At 34.7% G+C, this 25,328-nt stretch overlaps 1 protein-coding gene across 4 annotated transcripts in view; it reads left to right on the top strand.

The window, feature by feature from the left end:
• LOC110092315 (GPI ethanolamine phosphate transferase 3) overlaps nucleotides 1-25,328 on the top strand; it is a 50,578-nt gene that overhangs the window by 11,016 nt on the left and 14,234 nt on the right. For 2 of the 4 annotated variants that reach the window (XM_020816815.2, XM_028697472.1), the window contains exons 7-18: nucleotides 1,523-1,600; nucleotides 1,846-1,971; nucleotides 2,044-2,133; nucleotides 2,951-2,986; nucleotides 3,075-3,130; nucleotides 9,397-9,544; nucleotides 10,351-10,804; nucleotides 10,893-10,984; nucleotides 11,120-11,681; nucleotides 11,868-12,006; nucleotides 23,882-23,923; nucleotides 24,118-24,283. In XM_020816815.2, the coding sequence (XP_020672474.1) occupies nucleotides 1,523-1,600; nucleotides 1,846-1,971; nucleotides 2,044-2,133; nucleotides 2,951-2,986; nucleotides 3,075-3,130; nucleotides 9,397-9,544; nucleotides 10,351-10,804; nucleotides 10,893-10,984; nucleotides 11,120-11,681; nucleotides 11,868-12,006; nucleotides 23,882-23,923; nucleotides 24,118-24,283 (1,989 nt within the window). The remainder of the gene's footprint in view (nucleotides 1-1,522; nucleotides 1,601-1,845; nucleotides 1,972-2,043; nucleotides 2,134-2,950; nucleotides 2,987-3,074; nucleotides 3,131-9,396; nucleotides 9,545-10,350; nucleotides 10,805-10,892; nucleotides 10,985-11,119; nucleotides 11,682-11,867; nucleotides 12,007-23,881; nucleotides 23,924-24,117; nucleotides 24,284-25,328) is intronic. The other 2 variants (XM_020816814.2, XM_028697473.1) reach the window with 1 other exon arrangement.

Below are 25,328 nucleotides of genomic sequence, written 5' to 3'. Positions count from 1 at the left end.
TTCGTTCCTTATTATTTTATTTCCATGTGGCTTCTAAATGCCTCTTTGTAAATATGGATATAGGTAAGGGTTTGTGATATGCACATGATATTAAAGAATTGATTGCTTAAATAGTCATATTTGCTTCTCTAACCCATTTTAGATTGTTTATCCTATTTTTCTCTTCTTCTTGTGATTTATTTACCATTGTTTCCTCTCTTCCTCTCCTCGGTTTGCGCATATATTCTCTCTTAGCTATGGTGCATCTATATAAATACTAGGACACAAACGTGATATTATATAGAAATGGGACAATTGTACTAGTGAATATATTGGACACAAATGTATATTGGATATGCCATTTACACAAATCAAATAAACATGGCATGCAATTCAATTCATATAGTGATAAGTTTTACTCTTTATGTAGGAAAGAGGAATCTAAACTAATTTATTGTAAAAACTCAATTTTCAGTTCTCTTTCAAAATAAAGAGCTTCTTATTAGTTTTGTGCCTTCTGCAACTCTGCTATTTTTATCATCACTAGTTCTCTTTGCGCACATCACATATGCCTGATGTTTGTGTGTCCTTATTTATTTGTCTTAGTTTTGTAATGTGATATGTAGAATGTGTGTTAGATGCGAGTGTCTTGCATTTGTCAAACATAACATTATTTAATATTATGAAGTGTCGATGCATGTGTGTTAGATGCATGTGTCTTGCATGTGTCAAACATAGCATTATTCCATATTATGAAGTGTCGATGCATAATAATCCCTGACTAACCCATATAACTAGAAACTACTGTTGCAACTCCATAAAAATGCCCTATTCCTGTAATTTTAATAAAATTTAGTGTTTATAGGCGCAATGAGTATCTCATAGTTGAATTTTTAGGGTGATTTTTCTTGATACTACAGAGGACAACTTAAACTGATTCAACATGCAGTGATGTCTGTTGTTTTTTGGGATGACGTGAATATGATGTCAAATTATATTTGTTTGAAAGTTTAACTTATAAATACAAAACCTATTGGAAAACAAAATCCAATATTAAGTACATATATTCTTGGAGATAAAGTAAAATAGGATAGTAAAGAGAAAATATCAAAGAGATGAATGTGATTGTGTTAGCCAAACTAGCATATTGATTGAATATGCTAGTTTTTTTAAAAAAACGATATATAAGACTAATGGAGGAGAATGACTTTACAAAAATAAAATCACAAGTGTGATAACTTAAAATGATAGAAGCAGTATAAAGAAAGTATCTTTTATAGTGATCATAGATTTGTAGGTATTTTCTATTCTCAATACATAATAATTACAGTTTGTAAGTATACATCTTTATTACTTGATATAAAATGATTATTGAGCTTGGCTTAATTATCTCTATCCATTAGAGTGCTTATTGGCTCCTATGATAGTTCCATGCTTTTGGTATTATGAAATATACGTTGCTTTGGAAGTTTCATTTTACATACTGAACGCATCTTCAAATTTTCTTGTTGGAGCTATTATATCACTACTTTATTTGCACTAGGATCACGCAGGACATATATATGGTGTTGATTCAACTCCTATGATAGCAAAGTTGGAACAATACAACAATATTCTAGAGGTAATTTTTCTTGACATTTCATGTTTCAAAATTATTACATGTTTGATCCAAATGCTTACACATTGCACTTCCTGCAATACTATACCTAACTTAGTCCTGCACCGCATATGAATTTCCCGCCCCTACACACACATACACTACTGGACAACCACATGCCATGCAAAGATTGTTATCTATTCACGACAGTTTTATTTTTTAGTTTTTACTTTAACGTTGATTCCTTTTGAAGGGCTATTGTTTTACAGGAAGTTGTTCAGGTTTTGAAGAACCAGTCTGGATCTGGTGGTCTTCATGAGAATACTCTCCTTGTAGTGATGGGGGACCACGGTCAAACATTAAATGGTGATCATGGTGGTGGCACTGCTGAAGAGGTCAGACACTAATTTTTACTTCTCAGAGTTCATTGGTTTCTTGGGGCTTAAATCATAGCATAATTTATACAGGTTGAAACATCACTTTTTGCCATGAGCTTGAGGAATCCTCCTGCTCCAGTTGCTACTGTTCTTGATAAAAACTATTGCCAGCTAGATTTGGTATGCTTTTGTCCTAGTTAAAACTTATTCTTATAGATAGTATGTTTTTATTTCTTAATTGGCATTTTCAATTAATTAAATGCTTTATGTGCATATTGGTTAAACCGTATATTTTTTCATAGATTTTTTTGGTATTTCACACACACACACAAACACACACACACACACACACACACACACACACACATATATATATGGCATGTTTGATTGATATGCTATAAAGTTTATAAAGTTCTACAGGTCCATCATTTCATCTTAAAAATTTTAAACTGGATGTCATTGTTTTTTTTTTTATTAAAAATGTAATTTAAAAACTTTCTAAACAGTCATTGTTGTCATATCAACCTGCAATAAGATCTGGCTTATTATTATTATTTTAATAAAATTGAGGCTGCTACTAGTGATCGTAATATCTCCAAGAAGGTTCACGAGTTCCTCATCATTTTTAATGTTAAGCTGGACATGGTGTGGCAATATTCGACCCTTCTTGTTGCGAATCGTTGTATTGTCAGTTTGCTCAAGAACCTCTAAGGAGAATAGAGAAAGAGATGAAGCCTTTGTGCTCCTCAATAACTTAGCCTTTGGAATACGATTCTTTTCCCTTTCTTGCCATTTTACAAAATCTTTAGCCGAGAGAGAGCGATGGGGGAGAAAGAGGGGGTAGCTATTTGGTCTAGAGAAAGAGAAGCACCGCTGCAAGAAGCGGGAGATGTAATTTTTTTTTTCATGTGTGGTTGTTTCACTGGAAGATTACTCATGCTTTACCACGATGCTTTTGGTTTTCTTGCTTATTTTGTTTAATATTGCAAAATTGCAGGATGGAAAGAAAATATGCATTGGTACATTCCAGCAGGTTAGTTACTTGTTTATTTTCTAGATGATATTGAGCTAATTTGATTTTCGTGTACGATTTGATCCCCTTTGCACATTTGTTCCCGCAGTTGGATTTTGCTGTTACAATGGCATCACTCCTTGGTATTCCTTTTCCTTTTGGAAGGTGCGCGAGTGACGTTCTCTGAAGTTCTCTTTTAGTAGTAACAAAATGAAAACCTTAGAGAGAAACCATTGTAATTTTTAGCTAGATAAATGGTTTTTGGATGCAATACGTTTTTCTAAGTTAAGATAATTATATTTCTTGATAATTTTCTTATATATTCTTAATACATTGGATATTTGGTAATTCGTTTACACACGTTTCATATGTATTTATTCAGACTTCCTTTTTTGTTAAGATCACTAGCTGCATGCATTTGTGATGACTGATGACATCTAGTTACATACACATCACACCTAAATCTGTTTTATCTGGATCAAGCAGGTCCTAAATATGGAAACGAAATTAGTAGAAGCTATAGCAAATGTCACCTACATACACGTTCAGCTGAGTGGATCCTTTTTTTTTCTTAAGTTAACATTATGACTTACATCGACCTATACATTGTGCGCATCCTCACGCATGCATGCAGACATGTTTATTGTGGTGTGCGCTACACCGATCGCAAAGGTTAAAGCATAGGTGCTATTAGTTGATTTTAACCACTATAGTTTAGTAAAAAACCACGAACTGAAACCATGCCTATGCCATTTGTAATTGACATATAGATGAAAATTCTGAAGTAAATAAGAAGTGAGAATAATGGAGGTAAACTTTGTAAGGTAAGGCATAAGGTGTTTATTAGTAAAACAAGGTTGAGTGCATGGTTGGCGTTTTAGTTGGCAGAAAAATTCAATAAAGTGATGGAAAAACAAGTGATATATAAGTTTGATATGTTTAAATATTTGGGATTTATTATACAAATGAATTGGATGTAGATGTGGATATATCTAGTGCACTCAAAGCTAAATCTTTCAATTACAAATGAGCATTTGGGTTATAGTGAGAGAATATGATTAATGCATGGGAAAATTTTACAAGACAACTATTGAACCTGCAATATTGTATTGATTCGAGTCTTGGGTGACAAAAAGTTTCTAAGAATAAGTTGGGCGTGACAAAGACATAAATGTGAAGATGGATTTAGTAAAGCACTACAGGAAAACCAGCTATTTGCGGCAGAAAAATCCAAGAAATTTGGTTTTGCGGCAGATTTGCGACGTTTCGATGGTAAAACGGGCGTCACAAACATATTTGCGACGAATAAAGACCGCTTGCAACGAATTTGTGACGTAATAATCTTTTAAATGAAATGACGATTTCGTTTTTGTGGTATGCCGCAGATTCGGTCACAAACGTTGATAACACAACGTTGTATCAACATTGCAAAAAAAGTTACTGCAATCATTATTTGGGATTTCTAACATTCACAATTCAAGAAGTTATAAAAAACAGTTATGCAAAGCAAATATAATCAAAGAATACTATGCAAATTGTGCAAATTAATGAACAAACAACTATTTCAACAAAAGTTATAATACTGTTACAGTTTCAACATAACTTATACATCAAATGACATCAAATGTATCAAAAGTCATCTTAGGCGACAATCTAATCGGAATCTGTATGCTTGCTGTCCTGCTTGACTGATGGAGGCGCCGGTTGAGATCTACTAATCCGCTTACTCAATCTTCTAAGCTCCTCCAATATTGAGTGTTCATGTCCGCTTGAGTTTTTCAGATATTTTCTAACTTTGCTGCTAAGTTAGCCACATGCTGGCTAACTAAACTCTCATGTCTGCTTGTTGAGTGGCTTGTGGCAGAAGAGGACTACCCCTCGTATATGGAGGCTTGCGAGCCTAATACATAAATTCACCATTTTTGCATTCTGCCTACTGCCTGCGTCTAGGGATGTCAACTTTCGACTCGACCTGAAACCCTACCGGACCCGACCCGAAAAAACCGAGTTTGGGTCAACTCGTTTGCGAAATGGGTCGGGTCCGGGTTCGGATTTTTTGACCTGTTTGAAAAATGGGTCGGGTTCGGGTTGACCCGACAATCCACAGGTCAACCCGAATTGACCCGTTTCGCAAACCCGCTGCCAAGGTTGCATCCCGTCAACTCGTCAGGTCGCGTCCGCATCATGTGGTGAAGTCGCCTCCGCGTCAAGTCGCGTCGTCGCGGGTGCCCAGCCCGGCGAGCCCGCACAGCCACGGAGCAGCGGATCCCGCGTCTAGCCGGACCAGCCCGCACTTGGCGCCTTGGCGGATCCCGCGTCTAGCCGGACTAGACGACCAACCCTCACTCGGCACCTCGGCGGATCCCGCGCTCAGCCCACACCAGCTCTGCTCTGCAGGCGCGACTTGGACTCCGCCACTGCCGCTCGCAGGTGCGCTCGTGTTCCCGCACAGCTGCAATCGAGGTCCCGCGAACTCGCGCTGCTTCAGCGGTTCAGCCAAATCTGCGAAATCCGGGTCGGGTCTGGTCAACCCGACAACCCGAGCGGGTCGGGTCCAGGTTGAAATGTCCGACCCGCTTGCAAAAACGGGCCGGGTTTGGGCTGATCCGTTTAGATCTGGGTCAGCTCGGGTTCGACCCGAACTCGACCCGTCAACCCGAATTGACACCCCTACCTGCGTCCAAGTGCGATTGTTAGAAATGTCTGCAGAACACGCAGAGAATCCCTCTCCAACTATCACCTAGCTCTCTCGAAACCGTGTATACTCATCCTACGAACAAAACATAATATAAGATTAATCATCATATAATCGTTGCTTACAATATTTATGTAAGTATAATATTCTTATATACTTACACATGCTCTCCTGGCTCGCTTATCCACCCACTGCTGGTCTTGCTGACGCCTATGAGTGTGACTGTGTCACTGGGTTCTCTACCAAGCATCACCTTCTAAAATATACTTAGATTAGAATGTATATACAATGAAATTATTAAAATATATTAAAAAATTTACCAATCTTCATCTATGCTCAGTGTGTGGAATTGAGCCCCAAGTATGTAGGGAGCTTCCCAGGCCTATGACGTTAGAAGTTCTATAGTTTGGGCTACCCCAAGCACTTCTGAGCTCAGCCCATACACCCTCGTGAATCCAAAGCGGACATTCGATTGTCCTCCTAATGCGATTAAACATGTCTCGCAGGCGAGTCGCTCCGCATTTCTCAAAATTTGTTCTGATACAAGTATAATGCTGAGGCAACCAATAGAACTTTCACTGCACATAACAAATTAGGAAAAATTTATTATTTATTAGCTTAATAAAAAATGGACAACTATTAATAATATTATGGCTTACTAGCCTCAAACTCTCTGAATCACATGTAACGCACTTCCTTTAGGATTTTCTTCTAAGAGACATATGGAGCATCAAACCTGCTCCGTATGATATCCTAGATATATGATATCTCGCACATACACATTTACGTACATGTAACCCTCAGGCTCAACCAGCATGCGCCCATCCGTAGTTGGTGCTACGGCAGCCTGTGTGGAAGGTCCAGCTGCATAGGTCTGAGGAGGTGGTGGGTAGTAAAATTATTGTTGAACATTTGGTGGATAGGGATAACTAGCAAGGAATCCCTGAGAAGATGGTGGGGGATAGTATGGGTAAAAGGGAGCGGTCTACACAGGGTATGGTGACGGAAAGCGGGGGTCTTGGGTGTAAAACTGCTGACTCCCTGTAGGAGCTGTAGGCAAAGGGGGGTTAGGCTGGGTATGAGTGACATGTTGTGAAGTGCACATCCTGTTAGTACCAGTTCGTCCACCAGTTCTTAACCTGCTTTTGAAAATATTTGAGAACAATCGCCTTGGGTCTCATCTCCTCCAGAAGACATCTGCAAAAAATAAAAGAACTAATTAGCTACAATTTGTATATTTATAAAAAATTAGGAAATAAGTAAATTAAATGCAGGAAATAAGTAGTAACTACTTCTATGCTAACATGAAAAAAAAAATGAACTACTATATCTATACTAACATGTAAAAAAGAAACAACTGTACAAGTAAAAAAGGAACTACTATATCTGTACGAACATGTAAGAAAGGAACTACCGTATAGGAATTACTGTACAAGTAAAAAAGAAACTACTATAAGAACTACTGTACAAATAAAAAAGGAACTACTATATCTATACTAACATGTAAAAAAAGAACTACTATACAAGTAAAAAATGTACTACTATATCTATACTAACATGTAAAAAAGTAACTACTATACAAGTAGAAAAAGGAACTATTGTATCTGTACTAACATGTAAAAAAGAAATTATTGTATGTGTCTACTAACATGTAACAAAAAATTTCTAATTAATTCACATTTGTATTATAACTATTAATCACTAGATAATTCACTTCCATTTAATGAGGCCAAATCATTACTACTAACATCTTCAATGTTCTCCTCAATGTCCAAGTCTACCTCGTCTAACAACAACTTGATCTCATTAACTGCAAGTTGATCATCTACATCATTGGCAGGCTCTGTAAAGTTCGACATGCACTCGTCTTGAGTAAAGTCACTCATCCACCTAAGCATGCTCATCTATTCAACACTTAACTTAATATTATGCTCATCTTTTAATGGTCAACATTCTACGTATATTATTAAACATTTTAAGTCTCATCACCATCTTATAGAATTTTTCCTTAAGTTTGAGGGGAACTATTCTATCACATAATAAGCCCGATGTATTCCTATACACTTCAACCATATTTGACATGTGGCGGCACCCAATTAGTTTTTGACAGGATGATGGAACTCACATGACATAAGGGATTCATCCTAGTCATCCAATATTTAGATAAGATGACTATGATTAAATCTAGAAAAAAGTGTTGGAACTCATATGAGACATATACAAGTTCATCACAACCATCTATTATATTCAAATAAAATGAATGCTCATGATTTTTTGCCCTTCCTCTCTCCTTGAAATGGAGGTTGTTATGATTTTTCTTATTAATCCTAGTAGATAATGGTCTCATCTTTACCATAATGATCGAGGATGATTAGAGAGTCAAGGACTTGCAATCCAATAGTAAGATTTCATTAGATTACAAGTTTACTTCATAATGTGTGAAACTAGATTTTATCTAATTAGGGATTGAGGCATGCCTTTGTTTATCAAGAATTCTGATCCATTGAATATCCATGGCGCACAAAATCTTTGTTTCCCTCTTTTTGCCGTAAATCCCAGATTTATTAAACCCTATAGTTCGGTGGATTTAAGGGATTCGGCTCAAGAAGCGCGCAAAAGGGAAAAAGTTACCTTCAAAGCAAGCAAGCTCCCGTTGTTTCTTCCGATCCTGATCCAACAGAAAGGACATCGTTGAAGGAGCGAACTCGAACAACGAAAAAGAACGGCGAACGTCGGCGAGGAGAGGATGGGTCGCGAACAAGGAATGTCAGCGAGCAAAGGTCGTTGCTGTGGGTTTGGGCATGAAGGAGCAGACGAAACTCGCAAATGAAAGAAATGACCTGTATATCAGTTTAGATAAACTTCTTTGTGACGGATTTGCGGCGAATTTGTGACGGATTTTCCGTCGCAAATCTGTCTCAAATTCTGCACTGGAAATTTCTGCCGCAATTTTGTCAAAAAAATTTTCCGTTGCAAAGCTTGCCACAAATCACGGGTTTTCATGTAGTGAGGATTGCCTGTGGCAATATTTATTTTGGAGTGTAGGAGTATATTTAGTTGAAAAGAAGGTTATAAAAATAGACCTGTTTGATTTGTGCATGTTCAAGTGGCGGGGAGGGAATAAAATGTGTTGTTTAGGTTGGAATATGAAATAATTGTAAACGGAATAAATAGAACAGATTAAGGTGACACTGATAGAAGTTGTGCATGAAGATTGAACACAAAGTACATTAGTTTAAAAAAAATGAACGCCAAAGAATGTTTCATAAAGCTTACCTCTAGTGCATATAAGTTCAAGATGGTTCATACATTCATGCATGCATTTGTGAATAAATTTATTACTTGGGCCATGTCAAGTTCCTCAAGGGACCTTTTTCCCAACGAAACAATCCACAGGAATTAAGATTGCCGCTGCATACCACAAGTCATGTCATACATTTTGAGCATCATATATTGTTCAAACTAATTTTTATCATAGATCTGGAAAGCATGCTTTTGTTTTAATATTAGATTTTTTTAATAAAGCTATGCTTTTTTAACTAGGTCCAACCTGGATATGTTACTTTTCTGCTATGTGGTTTATTCTTCTTTCTTTTCCTTTTTAATCTGCAAATTTCTTGCATTCTTCTTAGAGCTGTTTTTTGCAGGACCCATCCATGTTATCTTTCTTAATATAAAACTTCGTACCAGACTACTACTAATTTTCTGCCTCATTAAATCTTCTATGCTATTTTAGTATTGGGCGTGTTAATCCTGAGCTTTATGCTTTAACTGGTCGTACCTGGGAAACACATAATCAATGTGCTGAAAAGTTGGGGTCTCATTCAAATTTGGAATCATGGATGTTAAACTATGTCAATAATCTTTGTGTAAACACTTGGCAGGTAATTCTACTTTCTTCTAGATTTTTTCAAACTGCATCAATGCACTATTATGAGTTAAATATAAGCTTGGCCGTCTAACCTTTTTTCATGCTGTAGGTACGTTTAGCTCCAATATTTTCTATATATTTAAAATTTTAATTGATGAATGTCATTTTGTCAAGAAATCCATCCAAGCAGGACTTACATTTTTTTGATGCATGAAAAGGAATGTACGCAATTGTTCAAGCTTGCTTCAAATCTTGTCTTTAATGTGGTAAATTGTATGACGAAAATGATGTTTATGGGGTTGTTTGTTTGATGGGCTATAGAATCTGAAATTGAAGGGGACAAATAAATTACCGTTTACTATTGAAAATAGATATTTCTCAAAATTTCCAAACTTGCACAATAATTCCAATGAGTGGCATCTATTATAGAGCATCTCTATACCCATGAAATTTGCTAACGGCGCAGTCCGACCGCGCGCCGCGGGGTCGCCGGCCCTCCCTCTGCCGGTCGGCGTCGGCGGTGGTCGGCGGTGGCCCGCATCAGTTTCCTACTTGGAAGTCAGTTTATTATAATAGTTCGACATAAAGAATTAAATCTTAACTTGAAAAAATAAGGTAACTACAAACAAAACAACCTGTGATGTTACATATGCTCTTTAATGCAACTCTTATCATTATGAAAATTTCCTAACATCTAGACATAGAGGGACTTGCAATTTTCTCCAATGCTGTGCCTGCTTCTTGTTTTTTATCCTCTCATGCCGCATCCCACCCTCTTTCTGTGAGTTGGTACCCTAAATAGTGTCTTCCTTTTAACAGGTAAAAAGATATATAGATTTATATTCTATAACATCTGTCATTGGACTTCCTGCAGAAGATCTGCGTTATATAAATGCTTTATATAGTCAAGCTCAAGGGAGCTGGTTAGATATCATGAAGTTTGCACTCTACTCCGAAAATGGCACCCATAGCAGGATAATCGATAATACAGCATCTGTTCTTCAAAGACAAATTGATGCATATTCAAGATTTTTGGAAGGTGTTGCGGAGCTTGCACGCTTTGCATGGACTGAATTCAATTTGATGTTGATGGTCTTTGGTCTTTGTGTTATGCTAACAGCCCTCTGTGTTCATCTTTATTCCATCAGAACAGTCCATGCCCTGTGCAAATCATATTATCCATTTTCAGGCCGTTCTGCTTCTTTAAGAATTCTAACAGTTACCTTTTTTGTGGCAATACGTGCGTTCAGTTTCCTCTCAAACAGTTATATATGTAAGTTGGTTCCCTTCAACATCTGCTGTTATCTGCTGCTTTACTTTTCTAGGCAACTTTTCCATGAATTCTACTTTGTGTGTGTCAGTGGCAGAAGGCCGTGTAGCAAGTTTTCTCTTAGGTACAACTGGCATTCTTAACCTATGGTTTTCATCAGATACTGGTGAAGTTGCAGTAGAAGTAAGTTTTGGTGCCTCAACCTTAAAAGGTTTAAAAAATGCAGCTTTATGGACTGTAGCTTGTCGCTATGCTACCATTTTAGGTGTCTTTATATATGCATGTTATCTGTGAATTTAACTGTGATTTTGCTTACAGAACTTATTGTTTCTAGTTCTCAATATCATCATCAGATTCGGCATGGAATCTGGGCTATCGAAGGAGACTATTGGTTCTGGTTCTTCAATTGTTCATTCTTTCGGCAGTACTGGTATTGAGAAGGGATGGTCTTTAAAGATTGGTCTGCTCGAACTCTTACCAATCCTTGCTTTGTCTATATTGGTGGTCCTTATATATATTATTATTTCTCGAAACTCTTTTTGGAAACGCTTAAAATATTTTTATACTATGGGAAATATTCTATGCTGCATGCTAATGTCAGTGCACTGGATCGTGGAAAGCAATATCATTGGTGCTTCTGAAGAACTTAAGAATTTTGGAAAAACTTTTGCACCCCGAATCATTTATTCCATTGGACTTCTTCATTTTGTCCTATTAGCACTTTCACTGACTATAAATAAGAAATATATGGTTCCGGTTTCAAATCCAACCGATGCATTAGCAATTGTAGCCACAGGCATGCTTTCTGCTTGGAGCTCAACTATTTTAATTTTGTTGGGAAGGCAAGGTCCAAATGTTGCTTTAGTCTGCATACTTGGAGGTATGACATTTATTTTTTAAATTCATGCTAATGTAAAGTGAAGTAGAAATTAAGGGCCGCAGATTATTAATCATTGAGTATACCATTTTAAGGAAGGTTTTTTAAGTAGGGCCTTCTTTTCTATGTTCTTGTATGTTTCAAATGTTTGTCATTTTGTTTTTTGAAAATTGCGTTTTCATATGGCAGCTTGGTGTATAACAAGGCTGAACTGGGCAGCACAAGTTGATGCTGAAAGTGGTACTGCTACAGGACCCATTTCTAATCCTATGCCGGTGTTACAGTGGAGCCTTCTAGCAGTTTGTCTGTTCTCTTACACTGGTCACTGGTATGCTGTTCATTTTTTGGTTACAGGACCTAATGAAGAATATCTTATCCATTGGCTTGATATATTTTATATTGCTTGTTATTATTGGAGCACCAATTCATTTGCTATTCATTCTAGTTCAAGCATATCAAGATGTTGGTGGTGGCATAGCGCTATGAATAATTTATTTATTTTTCTTGTAGCATACTAACTTAGGATTCGTTTGGGACGGCTTTCTTATTGCTTCCTAAAGCGGCTTTTTAGTACAAAAATTTTAATTTTTGTACTAAGAAGCTGCTTTAAGAAGTAGAAAGAAAGCCGTCCCAAATGTATCCTTAATCACTAATGCTCATATTTACATACTTTTGTCTCTTATAGGGGATAGCTTGTATTCTATGAGATAACATTCTACCATATTAGTTGTTTCATTGACGTCGACTTCTTAGTTTATGTCTTCTTGCAATTTCTGTTCACTACCTCCTGGAGCCCTTTAGCATTTGAAATATATGTGATCTTTTTGCCTTTACTTGTTTCATTGCTAATTGGTTTTTATTTTCGTACAATTCCTGTGTTCATGCCTTCCAATTTATGATCTTCCTGCACCTCACTGAATGTGAGATCTGCCATCTTTCTTTAGGGAATTGTTATCTTTATATTTTCTATTACCATCACGATGTGTTACTGATTAGCGATTTTCTGTTGTGGGTATAACTCAACTTGCGGTTTCTGGTTTCCTCTATTATCAAATATTCGGTTTTGCAGCTCATAACTGATCTATGTGAATTTTAGGGCTGATCGATGGCTGGGATTGTAAAAGAAATTTTGTGATTATCAATAATAGCTTGAGGCAAAAAATTGAATTATTTTATTTTGAAAAAAGTTGTAGTTTGATGTGATATACCTTTTATCTCTTGGCATCAACTTCTCGATCAATTTAGAGACTTGAAGTGGAAGGGTTTATATCTTTGTACATGCATGAGTCTTATTTTTTCTACTTCTGGTGAATTATTATTTTTTCTGTTTTTTTATTGTGCTAAAATATGTTTTTTAGATTAATCGTATAAACATTTTGCTGAAATTGAATGTAATTTGTTTTTCAATGAGTGTTCGGATTTCAGCTCATTACATGACTTTTTTAGTTCTGATTTTCGATTCTTTATTTCTAGTAAAACAGCATTACCCTTATATTTGAATTAATTTCCTTCGTAATTTTGGTTTTATCAAAGATAGATAATATTTGTTAAAGATTAGAAGTTTATCACATGAAAATTTTTGTATGCTTTCTACATAATTTTCCTCTTGTTACATTAAATATATATTAGAAGCCTTGCTAAGACCTAAAAACTTTGAGCATCAGATTTGCTATTAGAGCTTAAATTTGCTCCGCAATGTCTTTAACACGCATGGCAGAGTAACTTAGATTTTCAATAAAACTTGAAAAATTAAAATACCATCTATTTGATTGAAACAAAAATGCTGTTTTAAAACATAGTATTTTTCTATAAAGAGGTTGTCATTCATATGATAGAATTGTCTTATTTGTGTTATTTATTAGTTAGGCGTCAAAATTTTAAGAAACCTAATAAATAGAAGCCTTAATGTTTCTTCATACTTTTTTGCTTTATAAATTAGTTAAATAATATATTAATTAGGAAACATGCAAGCATTTTTAGAATTATCCTTGTATGCATCAAATCCTATTATTGGATCCATTGTTCATGCATGATATGCATGAAAGTATTCATACAAAACTTAAATTTATTGTAAACTATGATAAGTCATTGTCTAATATAAATTTGAATAGAAGATTTGTGAAGTATAAATACCATGATGTGATAATAGTTTATCTAAAACCTTGAAACCCTTACACTACTAACAAAGTGGGGACATATAATCATCAGAAAATTAGGAGTGATGCTTATAAGCTTAGAAATCCATGAAAAATGGTGACATTAATACAATTTTTAATGTTTTAATCATTGCCTTGAATTATTATCTTTTGGCACCTCCTATTTCGAAATTCATATCCCACACATTATTAATTAGATATCTTGACAATCATTCTAATTTTGTTCCTAAAGCTATTATTGGAGATTGAATTAGGTCCACTACTAATGGTGGATGCTAAAGATGCCTTATAAATGGGATATATATATATCAATTAGTGAGGATTACTTAATTTCTCTACAGAAAGTGCAACAATACTTAAATCTATTTAATAAATATGAATTGAATAATTTGTCAGAGTTAAATTGGTTTTAAGTACAAAAATTTGATGTATTAACATCCTTTATACCTCTTTTGGTATACTTTTGGTGTAACTTCTCCATAAATTTTATGACTTTATCCTCATTGACTTCAACAAGTCCTTTATACCACCTCTTTAATTTCTGTTCATATCTTACGACTCTTATGTGATTGTATAATATGCAAACTTGCGCCTTTATTACCTTTATCCCTTATTGCCTATAACTTATATATCCCCCTGATCCACCAGGTTCTTCAATATCTATTTAATCCACCTTCAAAATCAGTGATATCTACCTTAGCCCATAATCCTGGTAATGCCTTATTAGTTCTCTTCTTGGAAACCTTGGATAGGATTCATCCTTTTTGGATGATTCTTGAAAAGCTTGATCCCTTTCCATCTTAAAATCTACTCGAATGCCATTCAAATGGATTGAATGCAAGTTGCTTTTGTGGTTCTAACTCATCGCTGTTTTATGATGTAGTTGTTGGATTTCACATTGGAAATCTTCTATGGTACCCCTTGGGGTTGGCAGGGTCAATTTTTTCTAGGTTGTATCCTAAACATAGGGCTCTAATACTAAATTTGACACCAATAAGGTGTATCAAACAAAATAAAACAATTCAATTTGATACAAACCAATGTCAATCTAGCATTGTATGATAGCTCCAAACTCTAATTGGGAATTCTAAAAAAGCATGCTAGCTTAAAGTTTTGTTACAATGAACAACGATTCCACAAACTAAATAAGAATGAACCACACATCCTTTGCTATACAAAATAATAGTCGTTGTCTTAAACTCCCAATTCAATTTCTTAGATAACAGTTGCAGTAGTCCTCAAGTTATAATAGTATTTCCTCCTAGTTGGAATTCCTTCCATGAGTTATGTGCCAAAGGAAAATTACGGCTTTGTTTAGGACAACTTTCATATTGCTTTATAAAGCGACTTTTTTATATACAAATTTTTTGAAAAAGAAAAATTTATAATAGAGAACAGCTTTAGAAAACAATAAGAAAATTATTTCAAACGAAGCCTAAATTGGTAGCTTATTTGATCAAGATAACAATTAATATAATTAACAAAGAAAAGGAAAAAAAAGAATCATGTAGGTGCCATTTGGGATTCGAAAAACAAAGACATTTCAGGTTGCTAAAATCTAGTTTTGAAATGTCTCTTGATGATGGTCACCCGCCTCTTTTTGGTTCGAAACAAGATAACCAATAGCTCAACTATTCTTGATGAAAAATAATTTGGTGAGATAATCAGATTACTTGATAGTGATGGAAATATCTCATGTGATTGTTATCTTGAGTTAGAATTCAAGAGCCTTTAGTAGAGAGCATGATACCTAGCTTTTCTTACATGGTATTGATCAAGAATATTTAAGATATGGTTGAGTGCTCTAGTGATCACCATTCACAGGATAAAACTATAATGGGACTATCCGAAACCCAAAGATTCTTTGTTACTTCCTTTACCCTCATACAAAGGCTCTAAGATTTTCCACTGGACCACAACAATGCTTGGAAGGCTTTTTTATGCTGAATCTAGAGGCAACCTCTCGAATGTGGTCTACAAGAGATAGATTTGAGTTCTGAGATTAAATAGTGGTGTCTCAGAGTTCACTATGATCTCCTTCCCTTTTTTCAGGATTATGTAATTCTTCCCAAAATAGTACAAAACCTAAAATAAATAAATAAATAACCCTCTTCAAGCATCAAGCATGGGTATATATAAATAGCCATCTTAATAATGCATAGATGTGATAATTACTAAACTAGATGAGATAATCAAATTACTTGATAGTGGTTGAAAGATCTCATTAGATTGTTATCTTGAGTTAGAATTCAATTTCCTTGAGTAGAGAACCGGCTGCCTGCCTGGCTTTATTTGCATGGTATGGATCAAGAACCTTTAAGACGTATGGTAGATTGCTCTATTGATCACCATTTGCCAGAAAAGTATGACGTAACTGTCTCAAATTGAAAGATCCTTCATTACTTCCTATACAATTACCTAGAGATTTTCCACCGCACCAAAACAACATTTGGAAGGCTTTTTTGCATTGGATCCAAAGGCAAACCTCTCGGATGGTCTAGAGGTGATAGATTTTGAGTTTCGAGATCAATCGTGATGGAGTACCAAACTTCGCTATGATCTCCTTCCCTCTTTTCTTTTCTAGGATTATGCAGTTCCATCCAAAATAGAACAAAACCCAAAATAAACTAAAAAAAAACCTCTTCAAACATCAAGCATGGGCATTTATAGATAGGCATCTTAATAGTGCATCTATGATGCACCGACACTTCTCCTCAAATAGGTGTGCAGTGTCCGACACCGTGTCCGACACGACACTCGTCCGACACTCCTCCGACACTTGTCGGACACGCTAAAAACGTGTCCGATTAAAAAAATATTAAAAACAAATTGGACACGGACACAGTTGTCAAACATGCGTATCTTAAATATTTTATAATTTTTTTAAAATATAATTTCTTATATTTGGCGAGATTTAAATTGAATTTCTTATTTCATATCCACAACACCAAATCAACGTCTGCATTTAATACCCATTCATCAAATATTCTTATTTTTTTTCTCTTTGGCAGTGAAGATATTTTCATCTCCTCTCTTTTTGCATAATTACAAATCTTTCTCTTGTTGAACCAGAGTTAAAAGTAGTGATATTCAATGATGATGATATTGAAGGACAAAAACAAACCTCTAAAGCTAATCCTAGTAGTTGAAGCTTAAATGCTTGATGTTGTAGTAAGTGATTATTTGCTTATATTTTTGTGGTTGTAATAGATATTTTGTACTAAATATTTTATATTATAAGCTAGACAAGTTATCATGTCATTCATTTATTATTGTTTGACATTTTTAATATGATATTACATTAATATATATACACCATATAAAAAAAATGTATTGCCGTGTCCGTGCCGTACCCGTGTCCTATATTTTCAAAAACAGCCGTGTCCCGTGTTCGTGTCGTGTCGTGTCCGTGCATCATAGTAGTGCATAGATGTGATGATTACTAAACTATATGAGAGAATCAGATTAATTGATAGTGGTTGAAAGATCTTATTAGATTGTTTGCTAAGTTAGAATTTAATAGCTTTGAGTAGAGAACCCACTACCTAGCTTTTATTGCATGGTAATGAAAGAACTCTTATGACGTATGATAGATTGCTCTAGTGATCACTATTCACATGACAAAACTACAAAGCGATTACCCCAAACCCAAAGATCCTTCATTAATTCCTTCCTTTACCCTCAGTATAATTGCCCAAAGATTTTCCACCGCACCACAACAACACTTAGATGGCTTTTTTGCACCGAATCTAGAGGCAAACCTCTCAAATAGATTTTTAGTTCTGAGATCAATCACGGTGGGGTCTTAGACTCTGCTATGATCTTTTTCCCTCCTTTCTTCTATTGGATTACTTAGTTCTCCTCAAAACAAGATATAACCTAAAATAAGCTTTAAAAAACCCTCTTCAAATGTCTAGTATGAGCAATTGGGCATTTATAGATAGCCATCTGTCATAATTAATTTGAAAACACACACATGGAAATAAGGAAAATACATAAATATAATTTATTGACAAAAAGCTCTCCCCCCACGTCCTATGTTAGATTGATTTCATATTGAAGTATTTTTCATATTATGAAAATTTAAAGAACCTTTTAGAAGTTTGAGGAATGTTTCAAATACAACAACAACATCAAAGCCTTTGTAGCACTACATAGGTCGGCTATATGAATCATTTTTTTTTTCATTTTGTTAGGTTAAAAGTCAAATTATCGTTTAAATATAATAAAGAAAGATTATTTCTAATATTTTCTAACCAAGTCTTTTTAGGTCTACCTCTATCTTTCTTAACATAAGTCAAATCTAATATCTCTACTTTCCTAACCGAGTCATCAGGAGGCCGCCGTTTTATGTGACCAAACCATCTAAGGCGACTCTCTCTAATCTTATCTTCCACTGGAGTTGCTCCAACCTTTTCACGTATAAGCTCATTTCATATCCTATCTCTAAGGGTAAAGCCACTCATCCACCCGAGCATCCTCATCTCTGCAATACTTAACTTAGTATTATGCTTCTCTTTTAATGGCCAACATTCAGCACCATAAAGCATTGCATGTCTCACCACCATCTTATAGAATTTTCCCTTAAGTTTGAGGAGGACGTTTCTATCACACAACAAGCTCGATGCATTCCTCCACTTCAACCATCCAACTTGAATTTTGTTGATAATATCCCCATCTATTTTACCATCACTCTGAACAATAGATCCATGATATCTAAAAACGTGTACTCTTATTAATGACTTGATCGCCCAAACTCACAATTCCCTCACTAGGTATATTACTATTAAAATTACACTCCATATATTCAGTTTTAGATCTACTCAAGCGAAAACCTTTAGACTCTAAAGTTGACCTCCATAATTCAAGTTTACCTTCAACTCCCTCTCTAGTCTTATCAACAAGAAGAATATCATCAACAAAAAGAATACACCAAGGTACATCCTATTGCAAATGTCTAGTGAGAACATCAATGACTAAAGCAAAGAAAAAAAGATATGGGCTTAAGATTGATCCTTGATGTAATTCTTGAGGAATGTTTCAATTGTTCCCAAAAAATCTAAAGAGATGATGATAAAAATATGACATTACAAATTCCATAATATTATAGTGTTTGTTGACACTTGAATTATAGTTGTTTAGATTGTATTTGTTGATACTTGAATTATAGTGTTTTTTATAAATAGGTCTTTATGAATTATTTGAAGTAGTGCTTAAATAGAATTATTATTCCTCCCCCTTTCCTCTCTTCTAATTATTCTAGTTGACTCTCTCTCTCCATCCATTTTTTGACATATGTCTAGATTCTCAACCTTTTCTCCTTTCTCATAAGCTTTGACTAAAAAAATTGGGCATGAATCTAAATTGGATGGCTCTAATAGATCCTAAGATCAATTCTGAAGGAAAATATCAATCACCTTTTTTTACTTTCATATTTGCATGTAACTCTTAACGAAATTCTCTTGGCCGTAGGGAGAAAATGGGATGACACGAAAGTCCTATTTAGGGTATCAATAGTTTTATTACATTTTAAATATTTCATTTTCTCATCTTGACTGAATCTTAATTCTTATACAGTTATTATGCTGATAATTCCTTTGCATGCATGGAAGCTTTTACATTAAAACCTCTAAAAACTCTACCTCAATAAACTCAATAATTAAGATCTTGAATCTTGAATGAACTCCTGAGGATTTAAGAGAAGATCTAGTGTTCACGTTATCTAATTAGCTTCATAAGCTTCTATATTATCATTCCTAAATCTATATCATCATTCCTAAATCGGTTGGTATCAAAATACTTGTGTGTTCTGCTATCAGGTTGACCCATATCTTATTGATATTAAAATTAAATTCACATATAGGATTCAATATCATGGGCGAGATTTGTTAAAATCTTGTTCAAGGGTTTCCAGCCTTTTCTTATTAGCTCATAGAAGAGTATACACAAGGCGACAACATTAGGATTTATACTTGCTCGAGCACTTGGGTAAAAAACCTTGCAAATTCCTTAAAAAGAGTGGCACTCTAGTTGTTGAAGTTTAGGCAAGTACTCAAGAGAATATAATGATAGCCAAGCGAACCACATGAGGGAAATACATGACCCAATGAATTACCTAGATTATCAGTCATGTGCTCAGCTGGTCATATGTGATATTAGTTTGACAGATCTGATGGAGGAAAATAAGATTGATCCATGAGAAGATGAAGAGGAGATGAAGTAGTAACAAGCAATTTCAATAGTGGAGATGAAGTAGTAACAAGCAATTTCAATAGTTAAAACTACGTTGAAGGAAAAAATAATTTTATTTAGGAATGAGAATGTGTAAGTACTAATTCTTTAATTTAGGTGCAATTTCATCATTGTTTTAAACTTTGATATTGGACAGATCTCGTGATTAATTTTACTTTGGTTTTCCATGAGAACGCTGATTTCAACTAGTTGTCTGACTTACTTGGTTTTGAATTGATTTTTTTAGTTTTCATTGAAAGTAATGCATTGTTGTTATAGATTTAAGAGTTTTACATACTTACTTGTTACCGAATTGTCTAACTGTTATGTTAGATCTGCGTTAGAAACCTTTGATCCTAAGGTATCCAACATCAATACTCTTAGGAGCCGTTACACAAGATTTCTAATATAATTACTTCTTTTTCGTTGCATCTTTTTCATCGTCACGGTTTCTTCCATTTACATACAAAATGTTTTTTGATTCCATTTCCATGTAATAGAAGTTGACTTGATTTGTTAGCATTAAATGAAGTGACCGAAATGCAGTTTTGAATGTTTTTTCTTGTTTGTCAGTGGTTATATTTCTTTTCGATTGCAGCTTTTCTTTTAGCTAGATTAAGAATATGTGCCAACTCAGCGGTTGTATTCTTATTACAAGAAGATAAGTTGCAATCAGAAAACATTTCATTCATACAACTGTTGATTGCATTGCTGTTTAAACATAGCATAGAACTTGCTGTTCAGAAAAAAAATTGTCCTTCACTGGAAAAATATATAAATAAATTGTCTTCTTCTCTAAGGCTCTAGGACAATATTTCCAGATTTTCATATCATCCTCAATGGTTGTCACGATCCGGCCCGGTTAGCTCGTAAGTACGAGGCGGGAATGGAATCGGACGTTCAGAACAATTCAATTATCAAATTTCATGTATAAAAAATTTCTAAAAGACTTCCATAGGAACATAACAGCGCCTCTAAACTTTATCAAAATATATATTTAATATTCAAACTATTACAAAAGGAAGTTCATATATGTAAGGTGGTTTAAAAATATTTAACTATTACATGCCATACAAAACCACCCAAAAGAAAAAGTAACTACATCTAGGAAAAATAATATAAGAACCTGTCACCCGGTGCATGACGACTGTATGTAAACCTCGGGTGTTCTGCCATCACTTACGAGTAGGTTCTCCTGAAAATTTTCCCAAAGCTAGGGAGTGAGCTATGCTCAGCAAATGACAAATTTCAATCTAAAATTCATGCGATGAAGAAGAATTTAATATGCAAAGATAACATCGTATGTCTATGTAAGGTTAATGTCATATGTAAGATTTTTGTCATATGTAAGTTTGATGCCATATGTAAGATTGATGTCATATTACATGTTCCTTCTTACATATCAAATATCTATTTCATTTAACTTTTACTATTTACTATATAGCTTATTCATAATACACCCGTACCGGAGTACCCATATTGTACTGATCATGTACAAACTCATATTTGGCAATTTATCATCATATTGCTCCAAGAGCCTTATTGTTCCAAAGAACCTTATTGTGCCAAGGCACCATATTTGATACTCCGCAATTCAGCATACACAAAATTGCATCCCATCATCATAATAATAAGATTGTTTACATCGTAACGTAAGGAATTTCATAAAATCAGATGATGTGCCACATGTATGTGAATGCTTGTAGTAGACATGAAAGTAAAACATATATTCTCATGAACCATACATGAAGATATCATATGCAACATAAAGAACATAATACAAGATTTGAGATTTATGCTAACATCCAAAATTAAACATAAGCAAAACATAAGAGGATTCATTCAATGATGCTCATAAACATAGGCAATACATAAGGAAATTCTATGAATTATAGAATGCAATGTGTCACTTCCCTTGAGGTTTCTTCGCTCAACTTCTCTTCGCACAACTCCCTATTAAACCGTCTTCTTCTAAGGTTCAACACCTAAAGCAAAATTTACAAAAATATCATAAGCCTCTTCTTTTTTTTTTTTTTATACAAATCTAAAAATCTATATCCCACTATCCCTACACCCTATACTTATCTTAGTTGCATCCTATACATTCTCTTAGTTAATGATCCTAATTAATTATCCTCTTTAATCCTCTTAGGCCCATTCTCTTAGTTAATGCATATCCCACTATCCCTACACCTAAAGCATGCTTATTATCACAATTTATTAATTCTTCACAAACCACAATCTAAACACTTATTTTCCTTAATAAAAAAAATGAAATTTTAATGTAACATTTTCGGATTTAAAATTTGTAGAAATTTGGAAAAATATTTTCTTTTCAAAATTTCAATTTCTATTACTTAGAGACCTCTCTAAACCCTTAGGAACCTCTTTAGTGAGCATGCAAACTTAAAAACCCTAGGTTAGGAAAAAACCCTAATTTTTAAAATCAAATTTCTTTAAAAAACCATTGCATTTTTTTTATACCAAAACTCTTTCTTTAAGTTCTTCTAGCATTCTCTACAACAAAAATCCAAAAATGAGAAACCCTAATTTCGGATTTTATGTTTTGCCTTAAGAAATATTAACATTTAGGGCATAAAAAAGTAGGGAAAATCAAGCCCTAAAGGTTTGCTAAAGAAATCTCCAATAAAATGTAAACCCTAATTTCTTACTTCAAGAAAATCTCATGAAAAATACAAGATTCTTTAGGATTAACATACCTCTTAGCTTCTCCAAGTCACCCTTTATCTTTTTCCTAAAGGCTCTCGTCGGAATCTCGCCCGCTGAGCTCTCCCGCCACCACTCCTCCCCTCTCTCGCGTGCGGCCGAAGAAATAAAAAAGGGACCAAAATATTCGGTCCCTTAGGCTTATGAGGGCTTAAGGAAATGTCTTTACGTGGTATATTACGCATGTACCCTTGCTAATAACATTTCCTTAAGAGCTCCTAGGGACAAAAATGGAAGATATAGCTAATGTTACTTAAACGAACTTCGGCAAATTTTAATTTCAAATTCGTGCAGAATTTGATATAAGTTTTTTATATCGTTTCGATCGAAATTTCGTGACGAATTTAATAAAATTTATTTCGTCAAATTCCGATGACATTGAAATTTCGCTTAAGTTCATCGCGGCGCATCGAAATGCGTGCGACACACTCAAATAACGGATTTGAACTGTAAAAATGTGATATACAAGCACGTGTGATTACTGATGGCAATTTGATATAGCTATTTGTGGACTACTTCTATCGTGTTGAGTATATGATGGTAGAGAATCTATAGAAGAGTACGTGTACCTAGATGACATTTTTATTGATTACTAGAAATGGATATATAGATAGGATACGAATTGAGCATATACGTGAAAAGGTTGGAGTAGCTCTAGTGGAAGATAAGATTAGAGAGAGTCGCCTTAGATGGTTTGGTCACATTAAACGGAGGCCTTCCGATGACCCGATTAGGAAAGTTGAGGTATTAGATTTGACTTATGTTAAGAAAGGTAGAGGTAGACCTAAAAAGACCTGGTTAGAAAATATTAGAAATGATCTTTCTTTATTAGATTTAAATGAGAATTTGACTTTTAACCAGACACAATGGCGAAAAAGGATTCATGTAACCAACCAACCCCACATAGTGAGACAAAGGCTTGATGTTGTTGTTGTTGTACTAGAAATGGATATATAGAAACCGGTCTGCCAGTCACGCTTACTATTGCTTTTTGTCTTTTTATCTAGTTTGCATTTTTCTCCCTGTGCAAAAACTTGTAGGAATTTCATGTGCAATTGCAGAGTTGATAATGAGATAATATTCCTGCAGGTGTACATTTGATGGCCTCCGGTACGCGGCTGCATTTATCGGGTTAGTTCAGATGAATTTGGGTTTTTTTGGTATCTGTGATATAGGGTTTACAATTTCTTGTAAGATGCATTGCATTTAGTGTTTGTTACAGATAGTTTGAGAGGCTTCTCTACCTCATCCACAACATTAATTTGTTGGACTTGCAACTACTGCTTTTAAGTGATTGCTGATGTTATTGATGTCTTCTCATCTAGGTTTGAACATTTCAATATAGTTCAGCAAGGTATTCTACTTGCAATTGATACATTTGGTGTATCCCACATCATTCCTGTCTTGTCGATTCCCTTTCTTGTTATATCCAAGCACCAGATTTCTAAGAAAAAACAACCAGACGGTCTTCTCTTCATCAACCTTACGCAGGTAATGATCTTGAAAATCAGTTATTGCATGCATTATCCTTGTTTCTTTCTATATTCTTATGAACACGCGATTAAGTTGATTAACCTACAAGTCTTTCAGTTGATTGCTTAAGATGTCTTTTGACTAGATTGTGTATTAGCTCTTCTTCTTTAATTATTGAACAAACTATCAAATAATAATGATGCGTGCAATTATTCTGTGATTTCCAATAGTCTTGTATTTCACAAAAGTTAATTATCACTAGTTGATTTAAATGTAGATGACCTAACAAAATATTGATACCATTAAAGCTTTGCTCATCTATAATGCTGATACTAAATCACTAAATTCTACATGTTTTTGACCTCTATAATCTATTCCAAACTTAATCAAACATGATGGAAATGATGGACAACAGATTTAGTATTGAACAAGTTTTATTCTAAATTATCACCCACTATGAAAGTACTCAGTTGTCACTCATTTTGCAAAACAGATTGTGTTGATGTATATGGAATAACATAAATGCCTGAAAATGATACCCATGTTGTTTGAGTTGCCGCGCTAGAAAACGATAATGTTTATTAGCATGCAAGGCAAAGACATGAAATCGATATGCACAAGAGACGAGAAATTATACGAGTTAATTTACATGTTATTATTATTTTTTTATATGATTACATTTGAATTAAAATTTTTTAAAAATTTTAAAAAATCCTTGCAAATCCCTCATCATCCACCGAAGAAACTCCCGAATTCTTGCATTTTTGCTCGTCATCATAGTCCTCTCATGCCTCATTACAATGTCTTGTTTGACCCAATTATTGCAAAACACAAAAAGGAAATGAAAACCCATATCATGCCTCACTCACATTCACCACTCTTTCTTGAACAAACTTCTTTCACATACACTCCATCTCCCTTTCGTTCTCTCTCACCAAGTTCATGCGACACTAGCGTATGCCTTGCTCTCTCCCGATCTGATCACTTTTCCTCTCACCTTATCACAAGCGCGCTCCATTTGCATACACCCACAATCTACATAACCCTTGTTTCTCTCCTTAGC

Source organism: Dendrobium catenatum, unplaced genomic scaffold (genome assembly GCF_001605985.2).
Source record: "Dendrobium catenatum unplaced genomic scaffold, ASM160598v2 fragScaff_scaffold_943, whole genome shotgun sequence".
Classification (NCBI taxonomy): Eukaryota; Viridiplantae; Streptophyta; class Magnoliopsida; order Asparagales; family Orchidaceae; genus Dendrobium; species Dendrobium catenatum.
The sequence above is the reverse complement of the archived record's forward strand: the minus strand, read 5'-3'. Positions and strand labels throughout refer to the sequence as shown.